The 19,899-nt window shown below is 29.8% G+C and overlaps 2 protein-coding genes across 2 annotated transcripts; one reads left to right on the forward strand and one right to left on the reverse strand.

Moving 5' to 3' along the window:
* Window positions 1–512: 512 nt before the first annotated feature.
* On the forward strand, window positions 513–18,904 carry LOC105458073 (soluble guanylate cyclase 89Da-like). Its single transcript, XM_011703135.1, has 19 exons — window positions 513–749; window positions 3,944–4,143; window positions 4,257–4,450; window positions 4,624–4,757; window positions 4,940–5,176; window positions 5,332–5,534; window positions 5,614–5,721; window positions 5,831–5,999; window positions 6,082–6,225; window positions 6,485–6,638; window positions 6,864–6,973; window positions 7,236–7,325; window positions 11,818–11,837; window positions 14,732–14,877; window positions 15,397–15,556; window positions 15,666–15,871; window positions 17,097–17,320; window positions 17,432–17,489; window positions 18,272–18,904. Exons 1-19 carry the CDS (start codon window positions 708–710, stop codon window positions 18,403–18,405), a joined length of 2,733 nt encoding a protein of 910 aa, XP_011701437.1. The 5' UTR covers window positions 513–707; the 3' UTR covers window positions 18,406–18,904.
* On the reverse strand, window positions 7,539–10,675 carry LOC105458072 (trypsin-1-like). The gene is made up of 7 exons (XM_011703133.1): window positions 10,466–10,675; window positions 9,929–10,088; window positions 9,585–9,747; window positions 9,288–9,493; window positions 8,890–9,092; window positions 8,556–8,610; window positions 7,539–8,411 (listed from the first exon to the last, which is right to left on the reverse strand). The coding sequence occupies exons 1-7, from the start codon at window positions 10,529–10,531 to the stop codon at window positions 8,296–8,298; spliced, it is 969 nt and encodes a 322-aa protein (XP_011701435.1). The 5' UTR covers window positions 10,532–10,675; the 3' UTR covers window positions 7,539–8,295.
* Window positions 18,905–19,899: the final 995 nt, after the last annotated feature.

The following is a 19,899-nucleotide window of genomic DNA, read 5'->3' on the forward strand; positions in this document are numbered from 1 at the left end:
TTTCGTGTAGAAAATATATAAATAAAATCTATATACGTAAACTTATATGATAGACTATAAACACAACTAAGAAGATTAATTTCTGGATTTTCTGAAATGTTTAAATAATATTTTAAAACATAAATATATTTCTAATTAATATATCTTTATATATATTATAATATATTCTTTTAGAAATAATTTTATTGTAATAGATTACGATGTAAATATTACTAAAATAATCTCTTAATTATACGAAATTTAATAAATTAAATTCCTTGTGAAACTGCTCTAAATAATTTTAACAAATAATTGTAAATTAAAATTTACTATTTCAAATATTTAGGTGCAAATATCTCTGTGAAGCAGCGATAAGATCTGCGCACACGCAACGCGTACATGTCTCCAACCCATCCTTGTTAGATTGAGTAACCCTCAAGCCACAGTCGAAACAGGATCCGCCGCGCATTCGCCTTCCCTTTCTCTACTGCATAAGGGGGGAGTCTATTGTTCAAATGACACTGGGTACAACCGGTTGCGATCCTGATGGTGCGAAGCACTTGTCTTCCGAACGTCGCGATTATAATGGAGCAAGATAAGAATTTCGATCTGCTCCTGTTATAAGATTGCGAAAAAACGCTTCAGTTTTATAAACTCGCTGATCGAATATTTTCATTAATTAACAAACGCTAAACAAGTAAACAAAATTTGTGAGCGCATTCGTCAAGATGTATGGGATGCTGTTGGAAAGTGTGCAATATTTCGTGCAGGTCGGTAAAGTGCAAACAAATCATAGAACTGGCATTGTATATTTGACTAACTTGCATCTCATTTGGGATATATGTACTTGGAGAATAATTGAGTTTGAATTAAAATTTTATTTCTTCTTCGTTTTTTTTAACGGTAAGTAAGATTTTAATAATTTTTAAAAGTTTGATTTAATCTATTAATTTTTTGTTTTCTTTAATATGTAATTGCAAGGATTAAATAAACTTATTATTTTCAATAATCTTTAATTTTTATTATATATTTTTATACATTTACACTAAGAGAAATCAATAATTAATACATTAAATCATTAATTTGTATCTTACAATTAGCTGAAATATGAACATATTGATTTTTTATGAATTGTTACCTCGAATGTTGTCTGTGATAAAAATTAAAGAAGTCATCGAACATTATCTTAACAGTTATTTTCTGTTGGATAAAAATTTATGCGTTATATAAAATTGTAAATAATACATTTTTACAATTTATAAACATCCCAAGTTAGCACATATTTTAGATATTTAATTATTAAAATAATTTTTCGTCAAACTTCTTTCAAATTATAAAACTATTTAACACACACACATTTTTTAAAATATTTTCTATTAAATCGTTATCTATAAATTGCATTCAAAAGAAAATATGATTTACTAAATTATTCGATATGTCGAATTTGGAAATCACGCTGTGTAAGCTAACTCTTTTTATATTTCAATGTTCTGGCTCTATTTATTACGAATAACATAGAGAATCGCAGAAGTTGTGTGGATAAAATTATAGTGGCGCAGCTGCTCCTGGAAATATTTAATTTAAGAAGTTCGAGATTGTGAATGTTACGCTGATGAAAAACAAGTTTCCACAATTTAAAAATATTAAAACTTTTTCTCGACAATTTCTTTTACATAATTGTCTGAATTTTTTTCTCCTTTTATTAACAGCGTTAATGGCAATTTCTTCTTCACGTATTTTACGTTAGATAAATACGATCGATTCTTTTTTACGTCAAAGAACATTTATCTTCCAGCTATGCAGATTTTAATGAATCCTATCATGTTTCTTTTACGTATTTTCCCTTTTTGCGATAGACAATTTATTTTCAAAAAAAATATATTATATTTATATAATAAAAAAACATAACTTTATTGCTATAAATGTATATACCTGATTATAAATTACATATTATAATTAAAACGTTTGTAACTTACGTGACATATTAATAAGTTTGATAAATTCATATTAATTTCACGTTCGTCAGCATCCATTTTAATGAATTATATGTATGTACCCACCGGATATTGAATTGCTGAGTTAAGGCTGAATACATTTATCTTTAAACCGTCTGCGTTACGCTGTCTTTTTGTAGAGGCTAATAGAATCGAAATTAAACTCATTCATCAATCTGTCTGATTCTTTACGAAGTTTTAAGCACGATTTAATGACATTATTGAAACATTAGTTTCTTACAGTTATATATCTACACTAACGGAATTTTAATTTACATTGTTAATTTAACAACATTATTCAAAATACAGTTTTAGTACATAAGTCATAAAAACTTATTATCGTCAGCTTTAACACGATAAATTTATTACTTGGCGTTTCTAATACAACGATTAATTACTGTTTAAATAGATGGTTTTTTTGTTCAATAATTTAAAGAAGAATACAAGTAAAATAATTCTGTTTCTTTCTGTTTCTATTCTTTCACTCTCGTAAAAAAGCCATTTTATCTTGTAATATAAATTTAATAATATTTACGTAATATTGATTTGATATTAATCTCGTCATATATCTTATATTTGAAAACATGTATACATATACATGTATATTTCATTTTATCTACATTACGGAAATAAATTTCATAAATATGATCGACATGTATTAATTGAATTACATTATCATCTATTTCTCGTGAGTTCAGAAAACCATAAAAATTTACATTTAAACGATATGAAATATTAGATTTTTTAAAGTTGATTTTATATTAAAATAGATATTAAAATAGATATTAAATATCAAAAACTCTACAAAATTTAATTTGTAAATGCGCTTCGTCACGCAACTATATTTGTCACTATTTTCCAAATTTTTTTTATTTTTTCTTTTAATTAAGAGAATATTAACAGAATTTAATAATATAATAATGTTATATAACAGGCTTCAAATTATAATAATTACATTATCATAACTAATTAATTTAATGTATTCTGTATTGTTTCTTGGGAATTGTCTTGAACTGATCTTATACGTACTTATAATGTGTGTCACGTATTTGTGAAGGAGACGCTTCGTAGATATGTAATAAACGAGGTACTTGAATATGGATGGACTTCCTTTTAGTTTCCAACGCCTTAATTGTACAAAGTTTTAAAAATAGTATTCTATCAACATGTATGGTCGACTCTATTAATTTGTTTTGATAATATCTTGCTTACATTTCTTTTTTTAATCACTTGTCTTGACATAAAGTATAACTTCAATACATAAATAATGACAATATTGTGTAATTTAACACAATTTTAATAAAAATAAAGAGATTATAAATTAAAATGTATTATATATTATAACGTTAATTATTAATAATTTTTTAAATTTTGCTGTATTTTTTATTAATCACATTTTTTATAAAAAGATCAATTTATTGTCTAAACTTTGCTTGAATTTTTTAAACGTATATCTTCGTAAAATTAAAAATGTTTTAAAATATTAACATATATAGCTAATTGTGTTTATTGAGTTGTATCAATTGGTTTGCGTGTTCATTTGTAGCATATACTCCTGAGAACCTTCCTCATTAAAGATCACATATTCATTTTCGTGACTGCTTCTCATCCTAGTAAAAGAAACATTAATTGACATAGGGGAACTGGGAAATTGGTTTGATTATCCAAATCGATTTATAATTGATTCCTGGAACCTATTATTTGGCACATAACGAAGAACGTATTACAGATATTTCTCTTTAATAAAATACTTTATTTTATGTATTATATCTACGTTGAATTTTATTTTAACTGTCTTAATTAAGTTTAATAATAAATTGCAACTTATGATTGAAATATATTACAACTTTTATTACAGTGTGTTTCACCACTCTGCACTCTATTTACCACAGATATCTCTTCAGATATCTAAATTAAGAGAAAAAATATTAAATGTTAAATAATAGAAAGCTAAAACTATTTTTTTACAGCTAGAATTTGGTGAAGAAGTATGGCTTCGTATTCTGGAGAAAGCTGATTGCAAACACATAGTTTTTAATACAAGACAAACATATCCGGATGAGTTAATGACTAACTTAGCTACGGCTCTTGCCGTGTATACTGGTGAATCTGTGGATAACATTATGCAATTTTTTGGAAAGTGCTTCGTGAGATTTTTCAGTAATCTAGGGTAAGTTCTGTAAATTTAAAAGAAAGCACATACAAATTGAACGTTCAAACGTATTAATAATTTTACATAAAAATTAATTAAATTTACACATAACGCGTAATTTATTTTATTAGGTATGATTGCACTATAAAAGCAACTGGTCGTTACTTTTGTGATTTTTTACAAAGCGTAGATAATATTCACATGCAAATGAGATTCACGTATCCAAAAATGAAAAGTCCCTCTATGTATACAACACATGTCGATCCACAGGGTGTTGTTCTGATTTACAGAAGTACACGGCAAGGTTTCACGCATTATCTTATGGGTAAGAATTCTTTTCTTTTATATTATATTATAAATATAAGAAAAAAATTATATTATCAGAACGTTCCTATTTATACATATGTATATAAATGAAAGGCTATAGAGCTAAAAGTAAATTTTTAGATTAATAATATTTTTTATCACATACATAATATGATGTTCTACTTTTTGTAGGACAATTATTTCAAATAGCAGAAGACTTATATAATACAGAACTGGATATTAAAGTATTAGAAATTTCAAATAATATTCCAGGATCTCGAAGCGTAATGGTTAAATTTCGTATTAATTTCGACAACCAGCAATACGTAAGTTTTAAATTTAGACTTGATTGTATTTTCTTTTTTTCTAAAGTACTAATTATACTTTTACTATTTGTTATATTTATGTGCTTATTGTTAATTTAAATTTTATTAAACTGTAATAGTTATAATATTTTTAATACATTTGACATTCAATTTAATGCTACAATTTTTATATTGAAAATCAGATCGCGAAAAACAATAGAATGAAAACCCCGTTAAGCCGTGAATTGTCGCCTGTATCTTGTACATTTTTCTTACGCCTCTTTCCCTTTGGTGTCGTCATAAACAAGAACATGCAAATACTAGGAGCAGGAGATAAATTGCTTCAAGCATGGGGTGGCACCACGTCCATTTTAAACAGACACGTTACAGAAATATTCAAATTAAGAAGACCGAAGGGAATTTCGTTTACATGGGGGAATGTAAGTAATACAAATTATATGTGCTTGAAAAGCTGTAACGTTAATTCTGCAAATTAGAATAACATTTTCAATTGTACTTAATAATAGATTATATACATGTGCACGAATATAACGTGCAAATACACATATGAATTTATTTAATGTTACATTTTTAGGTAATATATTTGCATTCAGTGATATTCGAATTGGAACTCATCAGAGCAAACGATCATCGTTCTTCGATAAATTCGAACGATATGCCAAGCACAAGCAGTAGTTTGGATAGACGTGGAAGTCAAGGTGCGAGAAGTATCTTGTTGAAGGGTCAAATGAGATACATCGAGGACATTAAAGCTATTATATTTCTCTGTAGTCCTTTGTAAGTTTCTAATGTCTACCATGATTACTCTTTCCCATAGAATAATTGATTTGTTATCGTTTATCTTATGCCGCAATAGAATCAATAGTTTAGACGAACTTCTTAATATGGGTCTGTATCTGAATGATCTGAATCCCCACGGTATGAGCAAAGAACTGGTGTTGGCAGGATGGCAGCACTGCGGAAGGTCTAGTCTAGTGTTTTTAAATAATCGAAGAAAGATTATTTTATCTAAAATTGAGTACATTTTGTAAAATTCTTCGGATTATATTATAGCCTATATCATTTATTTACAGATTGGAAATGATGTTCGAGAGGGCAGAGCAGAGATCGACGGAACTGGAAAACAGCTATGCGTTGCTGGATCGATGGAAGAACAAGAGCGACGAGCTTTTATATTCTATGATTCCGCAAACAGTGGCAGATCGACTGCGAGCCGGAGCCAGTCCATTGAGCACTTGCGAGGTGTGCAAATATCTACTCACGAAATCTCTTTTCGACTTTCTATCTTGTTTACTAGCTACTTAAAAAAATGCTTTATTTGCAGTCCTTTGAATCAATAACGGTTCTTTTCTGCGAATTATGCGACTTCGATTATTCGACGATCGAGGGAGCGATGGACATCGTTTTATCAATGAACGCCGTTTTCTCCTGTTTCGATACGCTGATGGATCAGTTTAACGTGTACAAAGTGAGATTACTCATTTTATTGAAAATGCCATATATCATTCCACTTGAGATTTAGTGTGGAGTTTAAAGTTATTACATAACATGACTATTAAAAGATATCTTAATTTGATCAAAAATATGTATCACTGTGACATTTATTTTATTATTGTACATTAACAATAATATGTTCGGGAGATACGAAGATAGTGCTTATCTGAGTTACTATATCGTCAATTACACGTGCAATCGTACGTTTTGTATTTACATTCACATCGTGACAGGTGGAGACTGTTGGTCGCGTGTACATGGCAGCCAGCGGTGCACCGGATAGAGATGAAAATCACGCACAGAACGTCGCCGACGTTTCCCTACAACTCATCGAGCACGTACGATCCCTCAAATCACCCTCTGGACTGGATATACGAATCCGCATAGGTAATCACCGTACGGCATAGAGCCATACGTCTTTCCGAACGTAATATATTTTCTTGCATATATATTTCCGTTCTCTTGGGACATGGTTTCGTTTTAAATTCTCGACGTTACGGTTAATTTTATCTTCACGAAGACTGACCCGCGCTCGTGTTGCATGATAAGCATGTAACGAGTGGATAACGAAATTAATTGAGATAATAGTATATTTATTTTAAAATTTCTCAGGAATTCATTCCGGGCCAGCGGTCGCCGGGGTCGTCGGTATCAAAATGCCGAGATACTGTTTCTTCGGAGATACTGTTAACACGGCCTCCAGAATGCAGACCACTAGTCTGGTAATGCAATTATTTTTTACATAATTGACATTAAATCTAAATCCATCTAATTGACTTCATCCATAGTTGATAATTTCGTTATCAAGAAACTATAATTCAAAGGTTTACGTAATTAAATTATGAATTACATAAATTGTATTTATTATGACAGTTTCAATTTGTATTTGAAAAAGGATATACAAACATTTATAAATCTATTTTTTAATCTTTTCTCTTCTGAATTCTTATATTATTCCGATTAACGGCATTGAATGGTGCGTAGCCAGGAAAGGTGCATATTTCTTCTAGCACCAAAGCTCTATTACTGAAAGATCGTTATCATACCGAATCACGTGGAGTTGTTTCGGTAAAGGTTTGTATTATGAAAGTGTACTAATTAATAATGTCATATATTATATATACTTATTACATATATAATTATGATATTATTTATTATGTAAAGGGAAAGGGAGACATGGAGACGTATTGGCTGCAATCAGCGGCAAAGAACGAAACAAAGGAAGAAATTAATTTATCAGATGATGACAACGCAGTAATTAAAGGACTTTTAGTCACTGATGGTATATAAAATATTTTAATATTAAAATAAATAAAATTCATACACAAATATTGCTGTAATTGCTATAAAAATGCATGTTTTGTCTAGTAAAAAAATCACGTTGTTGACTCTTTAGTCCTTATTAATATACTTCATATACAATAAACAAAATTACCTAAGTTTCATAATGGTAATTAAAAAATTATTATACATATATTGTATAAATTAATTAAAAATGTGTATCTTATTGATATATATCAATAATAAAATGCACACAACGTGCGTACATTTTACATCTGTTCATCGTGCGATGTAAATGATGTTACAAACAGATGTATATGAGTTTTCACCGAAATTCCAAGTCGTTTGATTGCGAGAAACAGAGAAAGTCTTGTCACTTTCTTCTTTTACGTATACATATTACGAATATTGACTAAAGTGAAGAGCGACGCACGTGCCTTAATTTTTAATTATTGTGTATATACACAATGCTGCGTATAGAATTCACTGTATTATATTATACATATGCTGCTGTGAAGTATTATATATGTATTACGTATATAATACAAGTAAAGAAATATATGTTTAAATAATTATCGAGTCACGATGCAATGAATTCTTACTTGTACAATCCAGTATAGGAATTGTTATCTATATATGTATCATTGTATAATGTATACACCACTGATTGTTTCTGTAGCTTGCATAATTTCCGTTGTTATGAATATGAATAAATGTGAATTAACTAAAGTAATTATGGTCAGTTTATATAAAAAATTGCATATCAACAATAGCAGTCGTCCTCTGTGTTGTGTTCAATCCACGTGAGGAATCTGTTTACTCTAGTGTAAACCCCCGGAAATCCAGGTCGCGCGCATCCTTCGCCCCAGGATACAACCCCTATAAAATTAGAAAATTTTTAAAAAATTTAGCTTCTCTCGTATAAGAATATTTTCCGGATTTTCCTTAAAGTATTTTTTTACATTTAACAATTTTTACGATGCTTCGCTTATATTCAATAACTCAGTTTAAAGTTGAACTTACCGACTATCTGATGAACACCATTCTCTTCTACATGCAATGGACCACCGCTATCCCCCTATAGTGTGAAAATTTGTCTCGTTATTTTTTAAATTTCAAATATTTTACATTTATTAAAAATACGTATTGGATATCTACGCTGACGTTTTTATTAATTTTACTTATTATTTCTCGCATTTTTATTATGTCAGTTATTTTCATAATTTAATTAAAATTTTATATCCTTTATACTTTAAAACACGCTATAAAATATATATTTAATTAAGATAAACAGTCTAAAAATATAACTGCAGTCTTATTATTTTTTTACTGTTTCAAATTACAACTTTTTGCTTACTTGACAGGAATCTTTGCCTCCCTCCTTGAAACCCGCACATAGCATGTTATCTGTTATCCTACGTGACGGGTATTTCGTAGCGCGACATTCCGCGTTACTAAGAATAGGAACAATAACCTCCTGTAAAGTGTGCGATACCGAACCACCTTCCTTGACGGCACCCCATCCGGTCACTATACCTTTTTTGCCGGCGAAGGTTTTCTCTAAAAAAAATAATTAATTTGTAATCAATAATGTGACCAAATTTAAATTGTTTCCAGTTCTTTAAAGTTTCTACTTTTTAAAGATCTAGAAGATCTAAGATACTTGATATCTAATATTTAACAAATAAGAATTACTTCCTACAATTAATAAAATCAATATCATTTATATATGTGAATACGTAAATTAAGAGATACCTTGTTTCGGAAGACAAGCAGGTCGCATCGAACCTCGGAACGTGATAGGCTCCTTTAACTTAAGGAGTGCAATATCATTGTTGTAATTCGCAGTTGAGTAAGCACTGTGCTTGATTATTTTTTCCACCTGGAATTCCTGAATTTTGCTACCGATCGAATTCCAGTCGTGTTCTAATATTCGGATAGTCAGTTTATTCGGGTCAAATCTATTAAGAAAAATCTGATCGATTATTAATCATTTTGCACACACATACACGCATATTCAATGATGATAAAAAATTAGCATGAATGAATCACCCTTGAACGCAATGACAGGCCGTTAGTACATGTCGTGAACTTATTACTGTACCCCCACAATAAAATTGTCCTCTGTATGTTAGCAGGGCCATCCAAGGGTATTGATTGACCTGCGTCTCGACGCCGCCGACAATACGATTATGTTTGTTTGTCAAACCACAAGCTGTAAATGAATCAGTACCTAATTATTTTGTATATATGTATAGTTTTCCTTTTTCATCAATATTTGATTGAAATAAATCAGATAATAATGAATCGTTAATTTTGCTTAATGTAAAAATACCCAAAATATAAATATAAATATTAATACAAAATAATGATAATAAATTTAAATTTAAACATACTGCATTTTAAACATTTTTCTGGTTGCTGAGGTTCTATGATTGTTGGTGGATATGGTGCCACTGAACCAAATAGCCATTCCCAGAAGCCTTTATCATTGTCAATTCCACTTGTATTATTCAAGTTTTGTTCTTCCACATATGTAGTTAAGTTTGACTGCAACTGTTATTTAAAACAAATTTTTTTATATCATGGATTATAATATTACATAAAAATCGATAAAAGATACGAATTCTTTTAGATTTTTCACTCCTATTATTAATTGCATCAATAAGGTTATAAATATTTAATATTAAAGTAGTCTGTAAAAAAGACGGTATTTAATAAATCATTTATTGAAAACAATCCACTTTTTAAATATAAATAAAAATACATAATAAATCTAAAAGTTTATGTGTTTATTTCTGTATATATTTTTCATATACTTTTTCATATATTATTTTGTAATAAACTAGTTTAAAAAAATATTCATAATTTATCTATAAATATTTGTAAATGTATTCGAAGACACTTATACACCATCAACACAACGACAATACCTCATTATCAACAGCAACTGTTATCGCCACTGCGACAAGTTTTAAGAACAATATAAACCGAAACATTATTTCTTGCACTTTTAAATTTAGCACCGCTGTACGTTAATTCTTACTGTGCACTGTGGAAGAAGTATCAAACCGATCTGATGATCCGCCGCACTTCCTGCCGAGGCAGCATATACTTTCACACAAGCCGTCGATTCGGTGTCACGTCTTTATTTATACGGAATAGTGGACAAGCCGGTAGCAGAAGTGAAAATTTAGGCTAGCGATATGTAAATTCATCGCAAACAAATATCGTAAGCACGTAAGAGATCTGCAAAACTATTAAAAATGATGTATCTTGTTCAGTTAATTCCTTTTCCTTTATTTAGTGCTTTCTCTTCTCAAAATAAAAAAAGGGCCAAAACGAATGTCCCAGTTAAAAGTAATTTATTAAAAATACAAAAGCTAAAATAAACGCTTCGTAAAAAAAAATTCACTATTTTTCACAATAAAATTCTAGATAAATTTTTTTTAATATTTTTATAAAAAAATATTTTTTATCGAGATTCTTTTATATTATAAAACAAAATATTTATTAAATGTTTTAACATATTCGGAGAGGACGTACTCGGAGAGAATTTTATTGTGGAATTAACAAGTGCGTTTTTGTAGATAAAATAAAATGTGGTAATTGTAAATTGCATAGGATAAATTAAATATAAAAAACAATTTTTAAATAAAATCCTATCAGTATTTTTGTATATATCGAATTAAATGTATGTATATTATGCATAACTGTATGTATAAATAATCACACATTACCTGCATCTTCCTTATGAAAATGTAGATTTGATGGTTTAATGAATGCTATTGTAATTCGTGCATTTGGATTTATTTAAAAATACATTTTTACAAATCTTTAGCATTATGACATACGCGTAAATGTTACATTGCATACGGCGATACATTTATAATATTCCACGTGACATGGAAAATGATAAATCCTTTGACAGGTTCCCATCTTTGTCTTTATCGGCACTTCGTCTGATCCGACTTATCATAACTTCGATTATTGCTGAACAAACGAGATAAGATGCGCGGCTGGGCAAGACAGATTGTACACCACCTGTAACCTGTAACAGTGGGTCAAGGTATATAGGTAACGAGACCCTCATGCGGGCGAGACGCATTACCTTATTGTCTCGATGTTTAACTTTATCAGAAGCCTTGCTTTATTTTCACGTATCTTCAGGGTCAGATTAAATCCACCATATAATCTTTTCACGGGCAATATTATCTCTATGACAAATTTGTCATAGAGATAATATTAAGGGATAATTACATGTAATTCCTAGGTAGAGTTTAAGGTTGCAGAGATAAAAGAAAAGTGCAACAGAATTATTAAAATATAATAAGAAAAAGAATTGTAGTATGAAATATAAATGAAATATGCAATCATACGTAGCATTTTAGAAAATATTTAAAGTAATATTATCTTTAACATTTTTTTCCGTCTCTAATTGTTTCAAAGATACAATTTGACCTAGTTACATGGAATGTCTATGATAATTAAAATAAATAAGAAATGCAAAAATAAAAAAGAAAACTCTCGAAATATATTTTTATCGCAAACGTATTATGTCTGTCGGACGGTGATTGAAAAAAATTAGAAAATAAATAATTCTAATGAGTTCGATTTGTTTGACACTTTTTATGAGCTCTCTCTCTCTCTCTCTCTCTCTCTCTCTCTCTCTCTCTCTCTGTGAAAAGATCGTAATATTATTCGGATTTCACCTCGAATTTCGTTGCAATTTTAACGTTGACTGAAGATTATATGCGGGCCTACATGGGGTGGGATTATATGCCACCTAATTTGCAGTAAAAGTAAAATTATCTGTAAGTTAATAAATTGCGAAATACGATAGTTTTAGGTTTTTTGTGTCAATAAATGCTTAAATATTAATGACGCAGAACCAATTCAGTTGAGGAAATTCCGACACTTTTAATTGGAATTCTCCTTGTGCGCGTTTCTATATCTATCGCATATCGTGTGTTTGCTCCAAAAATCCCTCTGGTCCTTCTTTCTGATAACTAAAACTCCTTGAAAAGCATTTTACTAACATTTTACTAGCTTGCGAACTTGTCGCATTTTTATGATTGTAACCGCATTCCTATAATAGAATCCGAGAAAATTGTATAACTTCTTCCTTTCACGCTACATCAGATTTGTTCTAGCTCAATGAAATCGATGACAAGGGCAAATCGTTATTACATTGGCTCGATTGTAACCGCAGCAACCATAATCTTACAGTGATATACTCAGCGGATATTAGAAAACTTCTAAGAAACTTTCAATACAAAACGTTTATGTTAGTTATATTTAAATCAAAATGGTTATCTCTCTCACCACTGTTTACTTTGTCATGATCTTCAAATAATCCATGCTGTAAAATTGTTATATGGTGTTATGATGTTATATCGTGTAATAGATTTACAAACTGTGGCGGAATTTTTTATTACTTTTCTGATTATTTCTCTTAAGTACACAAGACCAATTGCTGAGTTTATTGTCATACGCATATCACACCAAAAAAGAGTCTCAGTCGTGTTATAATCACGATCAATCTTTCGGTTAATCAATCTTTAGTTATTTACTTATGTCGAATGCACAAAAATCACATTGCAGATCAGTCTTTTCGAGAGAAAAAGGGGTACGAAAAAATATGTAAAAAGAGATATTTCATTACTAATTCTTCTGTGTTTCTTTTCGCAAATTTCATAACAAAGTATCATTGACATTAAAAAAAACAATGAAGAAGCCATACCAAGATGGTACGATCACCTTGCGTCATGAATAAATTTGAAGAAAGTGTCGCACGGAACAATGATAAAAATAAGAATTCAGTATCTTGGCGGCCCTTTGCACGTAGCATAATGAGATAAGAAACGAGATTCTTGCAATTATTTGCTCGCATAATTTATTAGCAACAGTGATCCATCGCCGTCATTATAGTCATCATTATCGACGACGATGACGACGCGTCATCGTCATCGTCGTTGTCACTGACACCGCGTCGTCGTAATTATCATGCCGCGACAGTGAATCGGAACGGCCGTGGGGCGCGGTGGCATTCGCGTTCATCCGCTGACGAAATTGACATTGATCCAGTCTCGGTGGATCCCTGAAATGAAGGGTCGCTGTGAGAGGAGGTGGACCGGGTTGACATTGGACGTTCGTGGTGGCCGATGGTCGATTGCGCCATAAAATCGTCGTCGCGCTTGTGCGTACGCGCGCGAACTCTCATTGTTGCCTATACCTGAGGCGGTACTTGTGCAGGTGAGACAACGGGCGCGTACACCGACCGACCCGGTGATTTAAAGGCTGTCACATGCAACATCTGCCAATGCAAACGCACCACTCAAGGTTGACGATCCCCACCGGGGCACGCGGCTGGGCTTTTTCATTAGTTATAATTTACTATAAAACGGCAAAACGGCCGAGATACTTGTAGACTTTTCACGCTACGGGTGTAAGCACGTGCGCGGGACCGAATTTTGCGACAAAACAAATTCACCGATTGGCGCGTATTAATTAAACCGGAAACCATACGGCATGGACGGTTGCGTAAGAGCGAGATACATTTCTGTTTCTTTGCTGTTTCTATGCCTGAGCTGCTGTCATGCATTGCCTCGTGTGGTGAGTTAAATAATTATTATTTAGATGTATAACATTTTTGAGAAAACGCTAAATACAGTAACAGTGACAACATCCTGTTTTTGTTAATTTAAATTTACATTAAATAACAGAACGAAAACATAAGAACCATAAAAGATTAACATATACAATTAATTTAAACAAATTATTAATTTTTAATGACTTTCTTTACTTTAATTTAATTCTTTTCGTAATTTGTATTAAACTTTATGCTGTACTATATGCGCGAACTGTAAAAATGTACTCATTAAGGAAGAGAAAAAGAGAGAATATTAGTTTGTCCATTTTTTTATAATTTTATTTTTTGTAGAAATGTATTTCTTTTCGAAAATAAAGTGCACAAAGTACCATTGAAAAATATTTTATATAATTTTGTATTAATTTGTATAATAATTTTCCAATAAAATATTTTCCAAAAAAATATTGATATACATATGGCTTCTTCATTGTTTTTTTTTAATGTCAATTATACTTTATTACAAGATTTGCGAAAAGAAACACATAGAATTAGTATTGAAATATCTCTTTTCATTATTCTTTCGTTTGTAGATATTGTCGAACAACAGGAATTTGCCTACCTCAAATGCTCAAGTGCACTATAATATCACAAATGCTGAAATTATTCGCCCGACAATAGACGAGGTGTCTTACGTCGATTTCGATCCTGCGTTTACATTCCCTTTTAAAAAGCCGAATGTTTGCAACGATTGCGGTAAATAAAAATATTTCAGCTAACACCGTATTTGATCATCATACATTTAATTAGAAGTCGACGAAAGAAACACTATAGAGAAACATTATACATACATATATATATATATAATCTTAAATCTTTTATATTTTTCTATTCGAGCAATAATAAATGCAATCACACAAGTTCCAACTTCAATCAAAGAAATGTGTAATAATTTGTTTCGGTTATAAATATATAATATGCAAATAAAAAACATCTATATTTAGAGTAGTGTTACGAAATTGACATATAAAGCAAAGTGATAGCACCAAAATATTCTTCTTTGCATAATTTTATACATGAAGATTCACACATTAAAATATTTAATTTAAAAAATTTTATTTTCTCGTAATTAATAGATATACTTCTAATTAAATAACATCATCCTTCCTAGTGGTGCACAAAACAATTAGTTTAAATAATTAGCATGTGCCAAATAAAATTGCCCCAATTACATTGATTATTCAAGTTGATTAAGCATGAATTAATGCACTACAGTTTGCGGTCTTGGACGAAAAACACGAATTGTCGGCGGCAATGTCACCAGCGTTTATGATTATCCCTGGCTAGTTAGCATGAGTAAAAGGGGCAAATTTTATTGTGCTGGAAGTATAATATCAAGGAAGCATGTACTCACTGCCGCTCACTGTTTGCAAGGGTATGTATCAAGGAAGAGAAGTTAGAAGTTGCATATAATTACAGATTATATGTATTTAATTCGAAAATTATGTTATAACATATCTACACATGATTAAAATAATTTCTAGATTTGACATTAGAACCATCAAACTTGTTTTGATGGATAGCGATCGTTCTTCATTAGGCAGAAACGCTATAGTTCGACGTATTAAATCGGCAGCCATTCACGAAGATTTTCATAGTTATACATATGATAATGATATCGCTATCATTGAGATGGATCAGCCTGTATCTATAAATGGTATTGTACGAACGGCATGTTTACCAGAAGACAGTAAGTTACATAATAAATAAGTAATTTACATCTAATATTAATAAGATATGTACATTACTGCACAAACACACAAAACTATTTAACGCTTGATCCAAAAATGAGACCATGGTATTCTTACCAAGAGAGAGAGAAAAAGAGAGAGACACGGTCATCTGGGAGTGATCAATTAACTTGAGACACTCATTTAAAAATATTCATATATACTATATATTACGGCATTGCTGCAATAGTGTCATATTTCGAAAATTGACAATTCTAAGTTATTCACCAGATAAAAGTACACGTCAAAATCTATTTTTTCCAATGAATAACTCAAAAATGTCATTTTTCGAGATATGACACTATTGCAGCAATGCCGCAACATATTTATGCTTATAAATAGTTCTACATACATGTAAATATGTATCCGTATATCTCATATGGCATATGCCATCCTTTATTAATTTAGATATGTATACGAAAAGAACGATTTTGCTGGAAGGTAAAAAAAATTTTTGCTGAATACAAACCTGAAAATAATTTTATTGGACTATCAGAATAATTTTGTTGGAAACTTGAATAATGAGCATTGTTGTAAAATGTTTTGATATTTTAGCAATTTGAATTTTTAACAAAATTATTTTCAGATCTGTATCCAGCAAAATTTTTAGACTTTTCAGTAACATTGTTCTTTCTGTGTAGTAGTGCAGTCATTTTTAATTTACCAGCTTGCATATTAAAATCAAGCCATAAATGACGCTAAAAATATTGAAAAATCGAACTATTTTACTTAAAAAAAATGTGATATAACGGAGCAATTTGGACATCAGATTTTGTTTTGGGGCGTCAAAATACAAAATAATAAGAATACCATGATCTAATCTTTGTATCAAACATTAAATTTTTTTTAGTGATTGTGTTATTAATCATTTATTCTTTCTTTATCTGACATATGTTTCTATTATACATTATTACGCACAAGTATGTGCGTGTAAGTATTGTCATTTTGTATATTCATTTGAATGATATCTAAACTATTATTTGCAATGATAGTCAATAAATATATATGCATCGCTGTATTGTTAATAATTCTTATTGAATAAGTTTTGAATTAATAATACGTTTCCAAATTAAAATTACACTTTGATAAAAATTTTGATAATAAGTTATATGTCAATAGAATCCATGTTGATCAATCCGTGTTGAGCAATCGACCATAGAAGACATTAGAATTAAAACATTGCAGAAACAATTGATTACACTGGTGCACTCGCTACGGTCGTCGGTTGGGGTCGAACGGGCGAGACCAAGCCGGTAAGTGACGAATTGCGTAAAGTAAATTTGCCGATTTTATCACAAGAGGAATGCGATCAAGCTGGATACGAGAAAAGTCGCATCACCGAAAATATGTTTTGTGCCGGGTACATACTACATCCGGAAGGCGCGGTAGGAGGACGCGATGCTTGTTTCGTAAGTGTTAACCACAGTTTGAAATAAGTAAGAACAATTGTTACTTTTGAACCTTTAAACTTTTTAAAAAATAAACACAATTTTTTTCATATTATTTCTTATTATTTTAAGGGCGATAGTGGTGGTCCTTTACATGTTAAAGGAATTTATGGACAACTTGAAGTAGTAGGTACGTATGTAATAAACTAAAACTTTATCTTATTGATAACTTTAAATTTTTTAAAATTTAATTTTAACTCTAAAATAATTTTCTCTCTATTAAATAATGAAATACATTTGTCTTTATATAAGAGCTAGATGAAATATCATGTGAGTTATGTTACAATGTTAAATAAAAAAATTTTTATTTTTAAAATAAAATAAAGCATGGACAGACTAAAGACAAGCAAATTACTGTTAAATTAATTCTTAAGTTTGATAATTAATAACTTCGTTTAATTCTCTATAAATAATTAATACTAACTAACGATGTCGATCTTTTACTTGGTCTTCTTTAATCATAATCTCATAACAATTTAAACGTTTTCCTTAATTTTTATGTTTGTCTTTGCATTTTATACTTTATCTTTGCAATAGAGTAACAATTTTTGCAGTATGTAGCTTATATACTGCAAAATATAAATGCTAATTGTACTGTAGATGAGCATATGGCAGTGCCACATTACAAAAACAATTACAAATTAAATTTTCGCACGTAGCTATAAACTTAGCTCTGTGTGCTAAATGTGTGCATGATAAGACATTTAGGTACGCATGCCATCTTTTTGGCTGCCTGTACTAATATATGCTTTTAATTTTAGTTAATAAATTTTTTTGTCACAATAAATGTTTTTTATCTATAATAGCCAAAACTTAGCAATGACACTAAGGCGGTAGCTCTTATGGCTAAGTTTGATTCAGTTATTGAAATTTAGCTACTGTTACTAATGTAAATCATTTTTTTGCGTGCAGGAATCGTTTCGTGGGGACGTGGGTGTGGACGTCCAAATTTTCCTGGGATATTTACAAAACTGACGAATTACATGGGATGGCTTAAAGATCACTTAGATGACGAATGCATTTGTCCTCCACCGCATCGACAATAAAATAAGTTTGTTACTTATTTGGTTATAAAATCACGTGGACATAATTATCATAAAAACAGTAAAAATATTAGTATTTATTTTAGTATTTATTAAAGTGATCATTAAGTTTATGAGAGAAATAGAAAATAATAGAGAAGATGTTTACATTATTTTAAATTCATATTTTAGTTTGATTACAAATGTCTAATTTGTCTTATATATATTTCAAATATCTTATATGTTTTACGAGCTTCATACTGTATAAACATATGAAAATTATATCTAGCTACTTTTCTAGAATCATTATTATCACGTTACTGTATATATCTTCGCGCCATTAATTTATTATAATTATTAATATACATATATAATTACGTGCATCTAGTCCAATGTATATAATAAAATATTTATGTTCTGCGATATTAACTGTGTGCTACAAATGTCTTGTAAAGTAAAAAAAAAGTGTAATAACAAAAACATAATTAACTTTTATGTTCTTAATATTATATTGTATATAAAAATGTCAGAATTATAAATAATTTACCATAAAATCGGTTTTCAGTTAAAAAACCCTAAACAGACAAAACAACTAACCTTCTTCCTTTCTCTTCTTCCTGTCTTATTTAGCTTTACTTTAATAAAGAAATCGAAAAAATAATTTAATATTTACATAAACGTGCAATAAGCAAACCAGGTCAGCGGTCTGAGATGTTTTGCTTTCAACGATGAATGTGGGTTAGTGAAACCTTCAAACCGTTATCTGCACCGCATGATTCTTCCCAAATTAAAGTACAATAAATATACTCCGTAAAAAGAAAAATAATTTTATCTACAGACTTAACAATCTTAAAATAGTCCAAGTAATGTGTATTAAGTATTAACTATATAGTAACCTAACAAATATAATCATAATGCCATTAATAAATCTTATAACATTTATTAGTATTAATAACAGTAGTATTAAATATAATTCCGTGATATCTGGCCAATAAATATTATATAAAAAATTAAAATTCTTTACTTTCTATTTATATATAATCTTTCACATATGAATTAAAAATATCTAATCAATATTTGGTAGTTTATCTTTACATCTTATCTTTGAGATTTAGTTTTATCTCACAATCAACAAAAATCATTCTTTATTTACATCTTATGTATAAGATTAGCTGATTGTCCAAATTAGTTCACAGATTCCCGTTATTAATAATATTATATTCATATTTGATAATATTATCTGTTTTCCCTCGATTGTGGAAAGAAAAATTTTTTTAACACATCACAAACATATATTTCGAATTTTGTAGAAAGGGTTAAATGAATGTATATGATATGTGTTGCTAGCCGAAACTTTAACAATAGATTTTTTTGTTTCAAGATCATTTTTTTTCAAAACTATTTATCAATAGTTCCTATAATTTTAATCAGCTGTTTAGATAATATCATAAAATCTTAAAGATGTACATGTTTGTATAAGTTAACATCCTTTCCCTCTTTAAGGAAAAAAAATCCTAA

Source organism: Wasmannia auropunctata, unplaced genomic scaffold (genome assembly GCF_000956235.1).
Source record: "Wasmannia auropunctata unplaced genomic scaffold, wasmannia.A_1.0 LD334721.1, whole genome shotgun sequence".
Taxonomy (NCBI): Eukaryota; Metazoa; Arthropoda; class Insecta; order Hymenoptera; family Formicidae; genus Wasmannia; species Wasmannia auropunctata.